The following is an 18302-nucleotide window of genomic DNA, read 5'->3' on the forward strand; positions in this document are numbered from 1 at the left end:
ACCGCAATTCCCTCTCTTACCCACAATTCCCTCTCCCTCCCCCCTCTCTTACCCACAATTCCCTCTCCCTCCCCCCTCTCTTACCCACAATTCCCTCTCCCTCCCCCCTCTCTTACCCACAATTCCCTCTCCCTCCCCCCTCTCTTACCCACAATTCCCTCTCCCCCCCCCCTCTCTTACCCACAATTCCCTCTGTTACCCACAATCCCATTCACCTCTCTTACCCACAATTCCCTCTCCCCTCCCCCTCTTTGCGCTGCCATTTTGACCGTCGACATGAAGTGAGTGTTCCGCCAAGTTTTAATCTGCTTCCATCGACCGATTTAGCTTCGAAAGTGACTGCGACTTCAGTCACCTCTTGGTATCGATGAGTACGAAAAACGATGGGCACGTTGTATTTGTTTCCCCAGGGTCGAACTGTGCAGTTTTAGCGGGTACAAGATTTACCCCGGTCACGGGAAGCGCTATGCCAGGATCGACGGGAAGGTAACGAGAGCCCCTCCAAGTACCCCAGCCGCTTGGCTGGAGTTGTAAATTTGAAGCCCTTTAAATTTTTCGTGCTTTGCTCCCAGCTTGTATTGAGTCCCATTTGCCCATGAATTTGTTTGCGATCTGTGCTGGTTCTTGGTTAAGTAGTATATTTACTTTTTTGCATCCTCTTTTATGAACCTCTCCAAGGTCTGCTTTACTATTAATTATTTCTAGACAATCTACAGTAAAAACCCACTATCTGGAATTCAAGCAACCAGCAAAAAAAAAAGCAGAAAGTATAGAGGTAAAAAATGTGGAAGCTTAAGATTTGCACGCCTTGCCAATCATTTAACACGGAGTCTCAAGCAACTGGAAAATTCACTTGTACTAAGAGTTTTACTGTACTCCGATTTGTGCTATAATGATGGTGTCCTGAGCATCGCATTTGTTGCTTTACCGATTGTGGCTGGGTATTCAGGTAAATTCCCTTCCTCGCACCTTCCCCATCCCACTCCTAGATATTTAAAACTGCTTTCTATGATCAGTTCTTTTATTTTCTGATCTATTATTTCATTAAATGACTCAATGCCAACTTTTTTTGAATCCTGGTTAGAGCCTTGGCATATATCTTGCAAAGTTAAAATAGTTATTGAATTCACTCTTGGGCACAAATCACCTGCTGAATAAAAAAGCTAATTACAAGTGTATCTAGGCAAGGTCTATAGTGTTTCTTTTTCCAATTAATTGTAGGTTTTCCAGTTTCTGAACTCAAAATGTGAATCTGCCTTCCTCTCCAAGAGAAACCCTCGACAAATCAACTGGACTGTATTGTACAGGCGCAAGCACAAAAAGGGACAGTCTGTAAGTGAGATTTTGTGATTTGAGGACTCGAAATATATAAACAGGCAATTTCGTATTGAATTAGATGCAATTTTATACACTATGATTACAATGTGTATTGCTCTGGTAAGATGTATTTTAAGATCACAAATAGTTGCATTATTGTTTGGGCTTGTGGAACAAATTTATTGTCATGTACTAAGATGCAGTGATAAGTTTTGAGAGCTGTCCAAATGTAGTTCCACAAACAAATCCCCATGAAAATGCAGTTGGAGATCAGATTGTATAGAACAAAGGGATCTTACTATTTTGAGCTTCATTGAAGAAGGAAAGAAACTAACTTGAATACGATGGTCTGGTACTGGTGAATCTTTTTGGTGGGAGGGGAATGAAGAAAGTGTGGATGGGATGAGTCTCTTAAATGTTGGCTGTTTTTCCAAGGCAGCAGTAGATGCTGTTGAGGGAGGGGAGTCATTTCTGAAATTGTCTTGTAAGGCCATCTCCACAATTATTGTACAAGATTCATTTTATTTTGAGTAATTGAACTTGAATTCTTGTATAGCTTAACAAATCTTGGTCCTTATTAGTAACTTCCATATTCAAATTGGACTGTCAACTGTCTGTTTTGAAGGAAATGATTGTTGTTTTCTGACTGGTATTTTGGGGACATTTTAGTTGATCTTTTGTAAATTATTTATAATAGGGAATAGAGTTGGGAAGGGGGGGAAAAAAGGTGGTCTTTCTATCATGTGTGACATTGCGAGTTTGGTTGATGGAATTCAGTGAATTTCTAACTGATAAGATTTTTTTATTTCCCTATTCTCATTATCCATATGTTTACATCTAAAAACTTTTTAAATAATCCTGTTCAGTTTTTTTTTTAGAACTTTTTTTTTCCCCAGAGAATCACTTTGGTTGTTTGTTCCAGCACCCTTCTACAATATAATGTCAAGAAGCACACTTGTATATTGGTGTTTTGCTATCGTTTCACATGTAGGACGTGGTAATTTGGTGCCTTGTAAAATCATGCAAGCTCCTCCTTGTTCAAATAATCCCTTAATAGCTCTTCCAGTGTATTTGAATTCTTGGATGGTTTTGGAATTACTTGAGGACATTGATGGCATTGTATATTCCTGTAATATCTTAAACTTAAAAGCTGTTTTATTAATGCAAATAATCAGCATTGCATTCAGGACTAATAGTTACTGTTATTTTACTACTGAAATTATTATTTGGAATTGGAAATTGAAGCTAAAAATGGTATAACAGTCGAGTTTTTCTCTCATCACTTTTAGGAAGAGATTCAGAAAAAGCGCTCTCGTCGTGCAGTGAAGTTCCAAAGAGCTATCACTGGTGCCTCTTTGGCTGAGATTATGGCCAAAAGGAATCAGAAGCCAGAAGTGCGTAAGGCTCAACGAGAACAAGCCATCAGGTAAGATCTGAATGAGTTTTGGAGAAATAATCTCCAGTATAGTTTTTCTGTAAACATTATCTACTTGCTTTAATATGCAATTTAAAATCTTTCATTTTGTAAATTGGAGTAGTGGAGATGGAAAGGATTTTTCAAATGGCGTAGTATTATTGGAGATGGGTCAAAGATGAATCAGGCAAGGTCTTTTCATTATCAATGGTGTAACTAATAAACAAGAAATTTGTGTCTTTTGGTGTGTTCAAATTGTGAGAAGCTACAGTTAAGCAAGAAAGTGATGAATGACTGGAATAAAAGGGTCATATTTTTAGACTAAATTGAGGTATTCAGTGACCAGTTCAGCTGAGTAGTGGCAGAGAATGGGGACACAACGCCACTTTTCATGTTGCCTTTTGAACTGTGTTGGCTTACAGCAGAATTTCCTGGCTAGTGGGCCATAGCGTGTTTCCATGTGGATCTTTAAAAACGTTCAATAAAATACTTTAAATTAAATAAGATGTGTTTCTTGCAGAGCTGCCTTTGACTTGAAAACATTGCTCAGTCTTTGCCACTGGTGAGTAGGGTGGGTCATGACACGTTAGGCTGGATGCCTAGCTGGGGCTTTAACTGAAAAAGGTTGGAAACATTGGTAGAGGGATTAGGGAGAAAAATATAATTAGAGACAAGTTTGAATTGTTGTAAGTGTGAGTGTAATGTGAAGTAGATGGAAGTGAATAAAATGAGTAAATGAGTTTTTAAAAAGAAACACAAAAAAAACTATTGGAAGAACTCAACAGTTTGAGTAGCATCTGTGGAGGGCAAGAGACATTGTTGATGCCTTAGAAATAAGACCTGCAACAGAACTCGTTCCTTTTCCCCACCACACCTCTGCTGTCATGAGATACTGCTTGAAACACAGTTCATCCAGTTTTTTGGTCCAGATTCCAGCAACTGTGTTTTCTTGTCTCCATAAATAAAGGCCATGATTGGAAAGATGTTTTACATTACCCAAGGATTGTTGCAGCTTACAGTCATTAACGCAGTCCCCCTTGATCCCAATGTTAGGGAGGGAGGGAGCTAGAAAATTACGGTTTTCATTAACACAAATCCAAGTCATTTGAAAATGCATTTATGTGGGGATGGGGGAGTAAGTAAGTCAACCATGTTTCTCAAGCTTGTTTCTCATTTTACTTTTCTCCCACATAAATGTGATTTTTTTTTTTGGTCTCAATTTTTGGGTAATTTGTGTAAATTAGGATAAATTTCCATAAACTAAACCACTGTAAGCTGGGGTTCCCTGTATAGGAAAGGAAATGTTCGTTAAAATAAATGATAACCCACAAAATAGAATTACAAACAATGATAATTTTGAGATGATTTACTGAATGGATGAAATAGTGCATGACATTGAACACAGCTGAGAGCTAAAGGACTGCAGACCTTGTGGATATCTGGAATCAAGGATGGGCCTGTGATAGTACAGATTCTATCACCAATGTGTATCTGTACAGATGGTAGTGTAGGATGACTGTGATTGGCTGAGAGTGTAGGCACACCTACTGGCAAGTCTTAAAGGATTGCTCCTAGCCAGACCAGATCATTCTGGACTGGTCGACCTACTTGTGATATGCTCAGTCTTTTAGTTAATAAAAGTCTTGGTTTGGATCAACAAGTCATTGGTTCTTTCGACGCGCACTACAATTTTATTAATTAAAAAATTTTGAAGGGATGGAGCGTATGCAATGGCTGGAACACCTCGACATTGACCCACAGTCAGCTACAACCTCAAATGACTTTAAGCACTGGGTAAGATGCTTCGAAACATACTTGAAGCTCTCTGATCCTGCCATGATAGAGGACATCCATCGACTACTAATATTGATGACTATGGTGTCCCCGAGAGTCTACCAGTGTCCAGGATGTGACCACTTACGCCGCTGCCATGAAGGTGCTGAAAGGGCTCTACGAGCGACCGGTGAACAGGGTCTATGCTCGGTACAAACTTGCTTCTAGGAGGCAACAGCCCAGTGAGTCCTTAGAGCTTATATTCAGACACTAAGGGCAATGGGCAGGGACTGTGCACAGACAGAACTGCTGCGGTGACCACAGACAATCTGATTCAGGATGCCTATGTGGCCGGGGTTCGATCGAATGAGGTGAGGCAGCGCCTGCTAGAGCATGGGGGAGAAAACCTAAAGGATGTGATCCAGATCGCAGAGACGATGGAGGCTGTGGCCTTAAGTATGGACATGTACTTTCGGGGCTGGACCCCACACTCTGATGTAAGTAGGATGCCCTCCCTCTACCCTACTACTGCCGCTACGTTCCCCGAGGCAACCCCAAAGTGTTATTTATGCGGGAGGAACAAGCACAGCAGGTCCCAGTGCCCGGCGAGAAAAACCAGGTGGCAGAAGTGCCTTAAAAACGGCCACTTTGCTGTAGTCTATCACTCCAAAATGGCCACCGTCAAACACAATGCCTCATGTGAAGCCCCAACTGACCAGGGACCCGCCGCCGCTGACCGCCCCACCACCGACGGCAATCAACGACCCCCAACACCGACCGTTGGCTGCAGGCAACAACACCAACTCCCCAACACTTTTTTCAGGCCCAACTGTTTGCGTGATGTCCCCATTACAAGTATCTGCATCAATAACCCTCGACCAGGACTTCTCTCCCAACCCTTCCAAAAGCAATCGAACTGATTAAAGTGCATGGACACTATACCAATTGCTTATTTGACTTGCTCAACTGACAGTTTTATCCGCCCAGACCCGGCCCACCGTTGCGGACTGGCTATTCTCCCCACTGCACATAGAATTTCATTGGCAACCAGATCGCACTCGACTGGGATAAAGGGGTACTGCGTGGCAACCCTGAAAGTCCAGGGCATCACGTTCACAGACTTCAAACTATTAGTCCTTCCCCAATTGTGCACCCCTACTCTGCTGGGACTGGATTTTCAGTGCCAGTTTCAAACCATTTCCCAATACTTTGAAGGGCCTCACGCTCCACTCTCCGTCTAACCATTCCACCCCAGACCCTCCTGCCAGCAGCAGCCCGAGCCGCCCACCCCTGGGGCCTCACCTGTAGTCTCTCCACCCTCCGAGTTGCTCCGCTAGCGCCTGTGGCCATCAAAAGCCGGCAATATAGTTATGAACACAGGAAATTTATCACAAGTGAGGTGCGCAGACTGCTGGATGAGGGCATTATTGAACCTAGCTTGAGTCCATGGAGGGGCCAGGTGGTAGTTGTTAAAAACTGGGAAGCCGCGGATGGTGGTTGACTACAGCCAGACAAACAACCGTTTCAAACTCCTGGATTTGTACCCCCTCTCACGGATGTGGTGAATCAGATCACCCAATATCGTGTATTTTCCACCATCGACATGTTCGGCCTATCATCAGCTCCCAATCCGCCGAGAAGACTGGCCTTTCACGGCCTCCGAAGCGAATGGGTGACTGTATCAATTCCTCAGGGTACCCTTTGGGGTCACAAATGGTGTCGTCTTCCAGCAGGAAATGGACCGGATGGTGGACCATAACGGGGTGACTGCTACTTTCCTGTATCTGGACAATGTCACCATCTGTGACCATGACACGGAGGATCATGATGCCAACCTTGAGAAATTTTTTCAGGCTGCAACTTGGCTGAACTTGACCTACAATTGAGAAATGTGTCTTCCGGACCACTTGGCTCGCAATTCTAGGCTGTGTGGTGGAGAACGGGGTGGTCATGCCAGACCCTGACCGCATGCGTCCCCTCATGGGCTTGACACCCCCCCCCCACACACACACACACACCCAGAAGGCACTCAGACGCTGCCTGGGATTTTTCTCTTACTATGCCCAATGGGTTCCACACTATGCCGACAAGGCATGGCCACTCATCAAGACCACCACCTTCCCCCTGTCAACCGAAGCCAGAGCATGAAATCTGACCTCGCTGCTGCACGCCATCGACGAGACCATTCCATTCCAAGTCGAATGCGATTTGTCTTATTTTGCACTGGCAGCCATTTTGAACCAGGCCAGCCGGCTGGTCGGTAGCCTTCTCCAGAACCGAACCCTCCGGGTCCTGAGAGCCGACACTTCTGTCGAGAAGGAGGCCCAGGCCATAGTCGAAGCAGTACGTCGTTGGAGACACTACCTCACTGGCAGGCACTCTACGCTGCTGACCGACCAACGCGCGGTCTCCTTCATGTTTAGCAATACCCAGCTAGGTAAGATCAAGAATGACAAAATCGCCAGGTGGAGTATTGAGGTCTCCGCCTTTAATTATGACATACTGTATTGGCCAGGTAAACTCAATGACCTGCCAGATGCGCTCTCCAGGGGGACTTGTGCCAACATACAACTGGACAGGCTGCAGGAACTCCACGAGGAGCTCTGTCATCCAGGGGTCACTAGGTTCGCACACTTTGTCAAAGTTCGCAACCTGCCCTACACGGTCAAGGAGATTCGCTCCATGACCCGAGCCTGCACTGAGTGCAAGCCCCACTTCTTTTGTCCGGAGAACACCCACGTCATCAAAGCCACCCGCCCCTTTGAGCGTCTCAGCGTAGACTTCAAGGGGCCCCTACCGTCGACCAACCGTAAACACCTACATCCTTACAGCCATCGACAAGTACTCCCGTACAGCTTCCCGTTCGCTGTGTCTGCTCGGACATGACTGCCTCCTCAGTTATAGAGGCCCTGCACAGCATCTTCGCCATCTTCGGGTACCCCAGTTACATCCACAGTGACAGGGGTCCTTGTTTATGAGCGCAGAGCTGCGGCAGTACCTTCTGGAGCGTGGGATTGCTTCAAGCAGGACCACCAGCTATAACTCACGCGGTAATGGGCAAGTCATAAGAGAGAATGCCACCGTCTGGAAAGCGGTTACACTTGCCCTCTGGTCCAAAGGTCTCCCCACCTCTCAATGGCAGGATGTGCTCACTAGTGCCTTAAACTCCATCTGCTCTCTCCTATGCACCGCGACCAATGCCACCCCCCATGAAAGGATGTTCTCTTTCCTGAGAAAATCCAAGTCGGGTACGACCATACCGGCATGGTTCACGGTTCCCAGTCCAGTCCTCTTAGAACGCCACATCTGGTACTCGAAGAATGACCCCTTGCTTGACCGCGTGACTCTGCTCCATGCGAGCCTGCATTATGCCTACATTGAGTACCCGGATGGACGGGAGGACACAGTCTTGGTAAAGCACCTAGCCCAAGCCGGATCAGGTGCAGCAGTGCCTTTAATCCAACCTCCCCCTATTCCTTCTCCCCCAGGTCATTTGCTTGAACAGAGGGACCAGCACCACCCCACCAGCTCAGGCCAGACTGTCGACAACGCCGTTAGGGAATTGAGCGAAGTAGTGGCCGCACCTTACTGGCCTGGCGGCGACCCCAATCCCGGCACCACGCCGGATGGTCAGGCCTTCTGACCCCTAACCTCCTTCCACCCTGGGGTCGGTTCTCAAAGGGGTGAATGTGATAGTACAGATTCTATCACCAATGTGGATATGTATGGATTGTCGTGTAGAATGACTGTGATTGGCTGAGAGCATAGCCACACCCACTGGCAGGTCTTAAAGGATTGTTCCTACCAGACCAGGTCATTCTGGACTGGTCGACCTACTTGTGATATGCTCCAATCTTTTAGGTAATAAAAGCCTTGGTTTGGATCAACAAGTCTTTGGTTCTTTCGACGTGCACTACAGGGCCTGAAACCTATAAATGTTATTGAAATTGCATTTGTGTGGAATGATTTGGGCCAAAATAATCTGTTGCTGAGGTAAATGCTCTACATATAATAAAGGCGGCTAACCTTTCATTCGGAATTCTGAAAACTGGCAATTTATACAAAAACTGGGAATTTTTTTCAGTAGATGACATCAAAAATGAAGCTTGGCACCAAACATGACCCAATGCGACCCCAGCTCAACTCCCATGTATCCCGTCATGTTCCACTATTTATAATCACCTCCGAATCGTCTATACTTGTGCTTTCAGTTGGCACAGCACCTCAATGGCTGTTGTCGCTACTTATACTCCCCCATGCAGTTGAAACTCAGCGCAGGGGAACCAAGAAGAGGGCCATTCTGGTGTTGGTACAGCGGTGTGGGGGAGGGAGCGAGGAGAGAAAGGGACGGCAGCACGACTTGTTTGGGTGAGGGGAGAGGCAGCAGTGCAATTCGGGCGGGCGAGGGGGAGAGGTGCGGCAGTGTGACTTGGTCTGGCAATGGAGGAAGACGGCACTGCGACTCGGGCGGATGAGGAAGACAGCAGCACGACTCAGGTGGGCGAGGAAGGGGGAGAGAGAGAGGTGGTAGTGCAACTTAGGTGGGCAAGGGGTATGGATGCGACAGCGTGACTCGGGTGGGCTTAAAGGGACTGAAATCAAGATGATTCCGAACATCGGCAGGTGTCCGGTCCTGACAATCCTGGATAAAAGATTAGGCACCTGTGGTAAGTTTTGGTAGCATTCTGATTATTGCCGAGTAGAAAAACGAGACTCTGGTAAAAAGAGAAGCAAGTCTTCAAAATGGATATTACTGGAAAGGTGTCAGTAAATTAAAGCAAGAGAAAATTATTACATTTGCTTGAAATCTAAATTCAGCGATAGAAAATTATCATCGGATCAAGCAGCATCTATGAAAAATGCTAGACTGTTGATGTTTTTAATTAATTGCCTTTGTTTAGAAACAAAGAGTATGGGAGGAAAGAAGAAATGTCCTTGATTGGCAGGAATTAGGAGATATTAAAGAAGCTATGTGCCTTTTTTCCTTGTTTAGAGCTGCCAAGGAGGCTAAGAAGGCCAAAGCTGCAGCAAAGAAAGTTAGTGCACCTACAACCAAGGTAATGAACTCTTTTTAATTGTTTTTCTATTTGTGGAGGTGCTAATAAGAAATTCCTGACAAAATACAGAAGGGTGTTAATAATCTTGGACAATACTTGGTAAATGTGTTTTATTATACAATAATTGAGAGGTGTGATTTGATAGTAGGAATGTGATCAAATATTTGTATAAATTTTTTGAGTGGAAGAATGAAAGGTTGGGATTATAATTGCATCAAGGTTTAACAAGTAACAGGTTATTTTTTTTAAAGGCAAATAAAGCAATAATTTATTTTGCATTTGTTGAACAGTATGTAATCTTGTTTAAATTTTTTCTTGGATTGGAAAATTGGTGAGACTGGAAAAAGTGAAAAGGGTTTACTGGATAATTACCAAAATTGGGATTGTATCAGAAAAGATTTGAAAAGGGGTTGTTTTATCCAAGAGAGAAGCGGCAGCCAGTCATGAGTGCAGCGGAATAGACAAAAGATCATTTTGCTTGTGGAATTTAAATATAAAGAATAAATAGTCATATCAAATTTGGAACACTACAGCACAGTATAGGTCCACTATAGGTATACCAACCTATTCAACCAATTAAACCTTTCTGATCTCTTGCCGCTTTTTTTTCTTGCATTCATGTGCCTGTCTAGGAGGCTTTTAATGTTCCTATTGTACCAGCCTCCACACACCCCCCCACCAACTCCAGCAATGAATTTTAGGCACCCACTGCACTGGCGTGTGTATCCCTTAAACCTTCCTCCCCCTTACCTTGTGCAGATGTCCTCTGGTGTTTGCTAGTCTAGGCCTGGGAAAATGGTGCTGGCTGTCCACCATTTCTGTGCCTCTCATTTATATTGTATACCTCTAAGTTATCTCTCATCCTTCTTCGCTCCAAAGAGAAACCCCTAAACTCTGTTAATCTTGCCTCATAAGACTCCTCAAATCCAAGCAACATCAGGGTAAATCTCTGCACCTTCTCCATAGCTTCCATATCCTTCTTGAGGTGATGCGACCAGAAATTAACACGATATTCCAAGTGTGATCTCAGTTTTTTGAGCTGCCACATTACCTCATAACTCTTGAACTTAATTCCCTGACAAATGAAGGATAGCATGTCATCTTAATACTCTGTCATCCTGCCTGGACACCTTGAGAGATCTGGACTTTAACCCCAAGGTCTTTCTGTTAAACCTGCCATTAACCATGTACTTTGCCTTCAAATTTGACCTTCCAAAATGCATCACTTCACACTTGACTGGATTGAACTCCATCACTCACTTTTCCACCCAATTCTGTATCCTGTCTACATTCTCTGTAACCTACAATAATATTCTACACTATCCACAAAACGTCCAACCTTCTTGACATCTGCAAACTACTTCTTCGTCCAAGTCATTTATTAAAAAAATCAAAGATAAAAGGTCCAAGAACAAATGTCTGTGGTCACTGACCTCCAGGCAGAAATCATTCCATCTATTGCTATCCTCTGCTTTCTGCAGGCAAGCCAATTCTAAATCCACAGAGCTTCAGTTCCATGGATCATGAATTTCTGAATAAGCCTACCATGGGAAGACCATGTCAAATGCCTTACTAAAATTAATATACACCAAATCTACTGCCTTACCTTCATCAATCTGTTTTGTTACTTCCTCAAAAATCTCAATTCGCTCATGAGATATAACTATGCTTCAAATGCTCATAAATCCTGTCCCTAAAAATCCTTTCCACTACTGACAAAGACTCACTAGTCTATTATTCCCTGGATTCTCCCTATTACCTTTTTTAAACAAGGAGAGCACTTTTGCCATTCTCCAAACCTTTGGGGTGCCTCGCCTGTAGCCAGGGAGGACACACAGATCATTGCCACAGCCCAGCAGACTCTTCCTTAGCTTCCAGTAGTAACCAGGGGTATATCTCATCTGGTCCCAGGGACTTATCTATAATAATGTTTTTAAGATGTTCTTCTTTCTTAACATCAATATCCTTCAGCTCATAAGCTTTTTTTTTTCTGACCTCAAATTGACCAGTCTCTCTGGTCCTCCAGGCACATTTGCCTCCTTTAGCCTTAATTGGCTCGACTTCACTCTTGTCATTCTTCTGTTCTTCATGTATGTAGAGAACGCCTTGGGCTTTTCCTTAATTCTACTTGCCAAAGCCTTCTTGTGGCTCCTTCTAGATTTACAAGTCCTTGAGTTCCTTCCTGGCTACCATATAATTCTTAAGAGCCTTTTTCATCTTTTGCTTCCTAAATCTTGTGTATGATTTCTTCTCACCTCTCATCAACCACTGTTCCCTTATCCTACCATCTTTCTTTACTGTTTCTAAGTATTGCCTCTGCTTTTCCTCCAAGAATCTGTTCCCAATTTGCTCTTCCCATTGGAATTACGCCTTCCCCAATTAAACGCTTATCTTTGAACATTGGCTATGCAGAAGGCCACTATTGAAATGCTCCCCCACTGAGAGGTTGCACCCAATCAGGTTCATTACCCAGTACTAGATCCAGCGTGGCCTTTCCTCTCATCAGCTGGTCCACTTCCTGGGTCAAGAATCCTTGGACACATCTGACAAATTCTTGCAGTAAGGTGCCAGTCATTATTTGCAAAGTTGAAGTCTTCCATAAGAACAACCCTGTTATTTCTGCACCATTCCAAAATCTGCTGACTTATCTGCTCATCAGTGTACGGAGAGCTTTTGCGGGTGGGGTGGGGGACTGATAGACTACTCCCAATGCAATGATTGCTTGCTTCCTTCCTGAATCTGACTTCTGCCCATGCTGACTTGGGAGAAAATCTCTCCACAACATCCTGGTGATGTGATACTAATTTTGCCTCTTCCCCCCACTCCAAAAAAAACCCTTACTTTCCATCCCTCAAAACATTTAAACCCTGGAATCTCTGTCAGCCAAATCTGTCCTTGTGTCAGCTAAGTCTCCAATGGTCACATCGTAATTCCATGGACTGATCCATCTTCTCTCTTATTACTAATAGTTTTATTGAAAAAAAGCACATTTTAAACCCTCCAATTGACTACATTTTAAATTTAAATATGTGGCACAGTAACAGGTTATTGCAGCACAATTTACACCTGGTTAACCTACATCCCTGGTATCTGTGTCATGGTATCAATGTAGACCATGATATTTGGCTGCTCACCCTCCCGCTTGAGAATGCTCTATACTCGATTTGAGATATCCCTGACCCTGTCACCTGGGTGGCAACATTGCCATCTGGGAGTCTCTATTTTTGCACAAAACATCCTAACTAACGAATCCCCAATAAATATAGCACTCCATTACTCCTTCCTTCCCTTCTAAGCCAAAGAACCAGACTCTGTGCTAGAGACCTGACCACTACGACATGGCCCTGGTAGATATTTTTTTTCTCCTCCTTTCTTCCCACCCCCCAAAAAAAAGCATCAAAAACAGTATTGTTGATGGAATGGCTACAATGTGCTGGACTGCCCATTTCCATTCTCTCTTCTAACAGTTATCCAGCTACTTGGCTTTTGGATGTGGCTGTCTCCTTGTAGCTTCTGTCTATTACCCCCTCCAGAATGATTTATAGATCATCCAGCTCCAAATTCTCCTAACACTGTTCATAAGGAGCTGCAGCTTGCAGTAGTCGTCGTCAGGGACCTGGATATCTCACATCCTACAAATGGAGCAAACCACTTGCCTTAACTTTAATATCTACTATAAACTTTGTTACTATGAAAAGATCTTAATTGACCATACCTGTACCTTGGCGTCTGCTCCCTGAGGCCTCTGGAGCTAAAGTCCCTAACTCCATTCCTACACTGGGCCACTCACCCACTGCTGCTCTGCTTAAGCTCTCCTTAGCTGATGGAGAAATTTAGCCAAGCATCCCCATAGGTGCTTTTTAAACGATCTTCTCATTCATCGTCCCACTCCCAGGTTAGTGTAATGGTTAGCACAATGCTATTACCATGCCAGCGACATGAGTTAAAATCCGGCAGTCTGTATAGTGTTTGTATGTTCTCCGTGTCTGCATGGGTTTTCCCTGGGTGTTCCAGTTTCCTCCCACCCTCCAAAACGTATGGGATTGTAGGTAATTTGGGTCTAATTGGGTGGCACTGGATTAAATGGCCAGAATTAGCTTCTACTGTGCTATAAATGAAAAAAAAATTAAAAACTAAAAATTAACACACACCCACCTTTCCCGGTGCTTTTTAAACTATAATCTTTGGAAGAAACTTGCCCAAAGTGGACATATCCTAATCTTTTCAAGTCCAAGATTAAAAGTATTCTGCGTGAATATGCAAGTTCGGAAACTGATGGGGTTAGGATGAAATTTGCTAACCATAAATCTGTTACTGTGTGGTAAATATTTTAATATAAAATTCCAGAATCTGTATTAATTTCAGAACTTTCACTTGTTTCTAGGCTGCTCAGAAAACTGCACCGAAACAGAAATTTGCTAAGCCAATGAAGGCACAGGCTCCACGTGTTGGTGGAAAGCGCTAAAAGAATGTTATAAAAATAAAAGCCTGAATAACATCTAGTTATGATTCTGGTCCATGCTGATTCAATCAAAAGTTAACGTACATCTTTCTGAAATTGTGAATAATTTGAAGTGGGCATTGTTAATTATGATGAATATACTCTCATTTTAAAGGGGGAAGTGGCTATAAGCCATCTTATAGCTATTTATTTGTAAACATACTATCCAAATCTTGTTTTCCTTTTCACTGTTCAGTTAAAACTGTATTAAATAAGTATCAACTGGTGGGATGTAAAAATAGGGACAAGGAGTGAAGTGGTCCAAATGTTACAGAAGAAAACTCATTTGAAAAGATCTTTCTTTGCACATGGCTCATTCCATTCACATTGCTGATCAGATACCTTAAAAATCTGGCATCTACCAATGCCCATAAATGCTGGATACTAGTTTTACTGTAATCGGAATGTAACTGGCAAAAAGAATAGGAAGTTGAGCAGTCATGTGCATGGAACTGAGAAGAGAAGTAATAAGACTATGAGGATTGCTCCTCTAAGTCGTTAACAAGCTGATGCTAAAGAGTGGTCACCTGTGTCAAAGTAAACTTTATTTTGCTTATAAAGTTATCTACCTCAGCCTTTCATTCTTGTTTTCGCTGCCTTCAGGGAAGACGCTTCAAACTTTCAATCCTCAGCAGAAAGGCCTCAGCTGTCTTCAATGGAAAACCCTTCATTTGTAAGCAGTGATTCTTTGTTTTAGATTCCCTGCAACAGTACAGATTTTCTCCTATCCATGCTGTCAAGACCCCTTCATCTCTCATGTTTCAAACTAGTCCTCTGCAGTGGATATCTTTGGCTTGGCTTCGCGGACGAAGATTTATGGAGGGGTAAATGTCCACGTCAGCTGCAGGCTCGTTTGTGGCTGACAGGTCTAACCAACTTGTTCTAAGCATTAGCCCAATAACCAGGGTCAAGAGTGAGAAGCAGAAAAATAAACCCTTTGGGCTAACTTGTCCATGCTGACTGAAGTTGCCCAATTGTGCTAATCTCATTGTGTGTGTTTGGTCATATCCACCAAGCAAATTCCTGACCATGTATTCGTCCAAATGTCTCTCTAAGTTACCTCTACCACTCTGGCAGCTTTGTTCCATGTATAGACCAAAAAGGTGCTCTGCAAATATCCTTTAAATCTATGCTCTTCAGTTTAGACTACCATGACTTAGAAGACTAACCATTCAATTTTTGCTCATCATTGAAGTTGTGTTGATTCATTGAAATAATTACAAGATCATGCCCCAAAATAGTTTTTTTTTCCTATTTGGGCAAGAAACCTGTGGATTGTGGTGTTAAATTGTTGTCCAATATTACCTAGAAATGTGCAGGGATCTGTAGCTTGAAAAATGCAACAGACAATTTTGAACTAAAACATTAAGCATTTGCATTTACAGTGGAGAAAATTTGAGTTGTCCTACATCAGAAGATGGGATTATGATAGAATGAAAAGCCTCAGATTAAATTGGTATTGCAAAACCAATTGGACTAAGCAGTATTAAAACATGCAGTCACAATGCATGTTATTTGGAAGAACTTTATTCACTATACAGTAATGTGCTATCATAATGCCATTTGGTTCAGCCATGACTGAGTGGAATTCCATCTGAAGTTGCACGTTAAAGTCAACGCATTCATGATTTTAAAAGTAGCTCAGTGGCTATCAAAGATAATTTTTCTAAACAACTTGATTCAGCACATATATGGACTTAATATTAAATAGCAGTGTGGAAGAATTAATTAGTGAGTTAAGGGCTCCATTTCTACATCAGCAGTCTTCCAAGATTTCCACTGACATGGTTGGCAGTTTTGAGAATTTGTCAGAGTTCATTTATTTTGTAGAAATTTTAAATCTTAAAATTCAAAGTTTTGAAGGACAAGTCCAATGAAAGTTATTTGATTTGTTTCTACACATGACTTCCAAGTGGAAATGCTTCAGGTCTTTAAAAACATTATGCTAGGCCTCATTACTGTTTGCCAAAACAGATTTGTGCACATTTTCACTGCTAAATCCAAAATGATCCCACCCATTGGTTTTTTAAATAGGTAGCCCATACTGTACAATATACCAAAGACTTCCATTTGGCCAAGAAAGACGAGAAGTGTTTGAGAACCCTGATGTACACACTAAACCAGCTCTCATCAATTCTTGATATAACTGATATCAAAATTCAATTTATTGTCATGTAATAACTTGTCATATTATACAAATTGCCTTTTCCCTGCTGTAAGGCAGACTGATTGACCATCAGTAGATATTTCCTGAAGTGCCTCCTTGAACTCGGAAAAAGCATAAGTTGTGTCCATGTCTTCCCCCCAACCGCATCAGTGAGGGTCTGGATTTGCTTCCAGCGCTTCTGCAGCCACACACAGTCCAGTTCAAACCATTGGAAACCTGAGCTTCAGATCCGAACCTCCGATATGGATTGTGCTAGATTCATACCCCAGCTGCTAGTACTGTAACAGCGCTACGCTGACCATTCTGCCCTTCATTCCCACCCTTTGTCTTCTCGTCACCCAATCTTCCATCTATGCTGATAACCTTTCCTCTTATACCACACTATCATGTGCTGCACCATGTCAAACGGTGCCTTAAAATGAGTAAACAGCATCTTGCTTGTTACCTCCTCAGAGAATTCCAACAGATTTTTCAGTCAAGATCACAAAGAAATGTTGACTGCCTTATTTTTATTGTGCTTTCAAGTACTATAAAACCTCATCCATAATAATGGTCAGAATCTTACTAATCACTGACGTACCAGCCGATAATTTCTAGTCTTTGCCTCTTTTTAAGGGTAGGGAAACATTTGCAATTTTCCATTCCTCTGGCTCTAGTGGTTCTTGAAAAATCTCTTATTAATGCATCCACAATCTCTTCAGCTATTCATTCAGAAGTTGGGGTGGAGTCCATCTGGTCCACTTGACATTCACCTTCAGCTTCTCAAGTACCTTCTCTTTAGTAATAGGGACTACACTCATTTCTGACCCAGCTTGACACTGGTGTCCTTCACAAATGCAAAATACATATTCAGTTCATGCCCCATTTTTAAAAATTTCCTTTAACCACTTCTCCATCTTTTTCCAGTGGTCTGATGTCCATGCTTGCCTCTCTTTTACACTATTTAAAACAAAAGCATTTGTTATCTATCCTCTTATATTACTGGCAGGCTTATTTTTCATATCACTTACATTATTTCTTTTCTCTTGGTTTTTAAACACTACCCAATCCTCTGCCTTCCTGCTAAGTTTTGAAATATTGCATGCCTTATCCTTCCTTTAGAATGATACTTCTTGTGAATTACTTTCAGAAACTTCTGCCACATTGTCTTTCCTGCTAGGGTCCCCTTCCAGTTAACTTCGGTCAGCTCCCCTCATGCCTCTGTGGTCACCTTTATTCAAATGCAATATTGACACCCAATTTTAGCTTCATGCTCTCAAACTGCAGCATGAATTAAATTGTGATCACTACCTCTGAAGGGTACCTTTAAGTTCCCTAATCAAAATTGGTTCATTTAATGGTACTAGCTCCAGAATTGCCTTTTCCTTAGTGGGCACACCTGCAAGCTACTTTTAAAAACTACTTCATAGGCATTCTACAAATTCCTTCTCTTGGGATCAGTGCTAATCTGATTTTCCCAGTCTAGCAGCATGTTTACAAAAGTGCATGGAACTCTCCGCAGATCCCAGCAGATTGGAAGCACCCAGAGAAAACACAAATGAAAATTGTGTACAGACAATACGAGTTTCAAAATTGAATTCAATTCAGTGGAACTGTGAGACAGCTGCATAACATAAAGTGGCATTGTACAAATACGTACATGACAACTCTTGTATAAGACGACCCAGGATTTCCTCTACAATGTAGGTTTTGAGTTATACTCGCTGTTTACTGAGTGGTGTGACACTGTCACAATATTTTAAAAGCAAATCACCTAATAAAAGTTTTAATTTTATTAGCACATAAAATTTAAAGCCTGTACAGGGTTGATGGCAGTTGGACTGGGCGATAGATCCTGTTAAGGTTCGTATTTTATACTTGGCATATCTTCTTTGGCTTGACTTCGGACGAAGATTTATGGAGGGGTAAATGTCCACGTCAGCTGCAGGCTCATTTGTGGCTGACAAGTCCTATGCGGGACAGGCAGACGCTGTTGCAGGGGAAAATTGGTTGGTTGGTGTTGGGTTTTTCCTCCTTTGTCTTTTGTCAGTGAGGTGGGCTCTGTGGTCTTCTTCAAAGGAGGTTGCTGCCCGC

The 18302-nt window shown here is 42.8% G+C and overlaps 1 protein-coding gene across 1 annotated transcript; it reads left to right on the plus strand.

The window, feature by feature from the left end:
* Nucleotides 1–181: 181 nt before the first annotated feature.
* rpl24 (ribosomal protein L24) lies at nt 182–14063 on the plus strand. The gene is made up of 6 exons (XM_069888675.1): nt 182–281; nt 411–486; nt 1222–1332; nt 2607–2743; nt 9498–9561; nt 13946–14063. Exons 1-6 carry the CDS (start codon nt 277–279, stop codon nt 14024–14026), a joined length of 474 nt encoding a protein of 157 aa, XP_069744776.1. The 5' UTR covers nt 182–276; the 3' UTR covers nt 14027–14063.
* Nucleotides 14064–18302: the final 4239 nt, after the last annotated feature.

This window comes from Narcine bancroftii, chromosome 7 (genome assembly GCF_036971445.1).
Source record: "Narcine bancroftii isolate sNarBan1 chromosome 7, sNarBan1.hap1, whole genome shotgun sequence".
NCBI classification, from domain to species: domain Eukaryota; kingdom Metazoa; phylum Chordata; class Chondrichthyes; order Torpediniformes; family Narcinidae; genus Narcine; species Narcine bancroftii.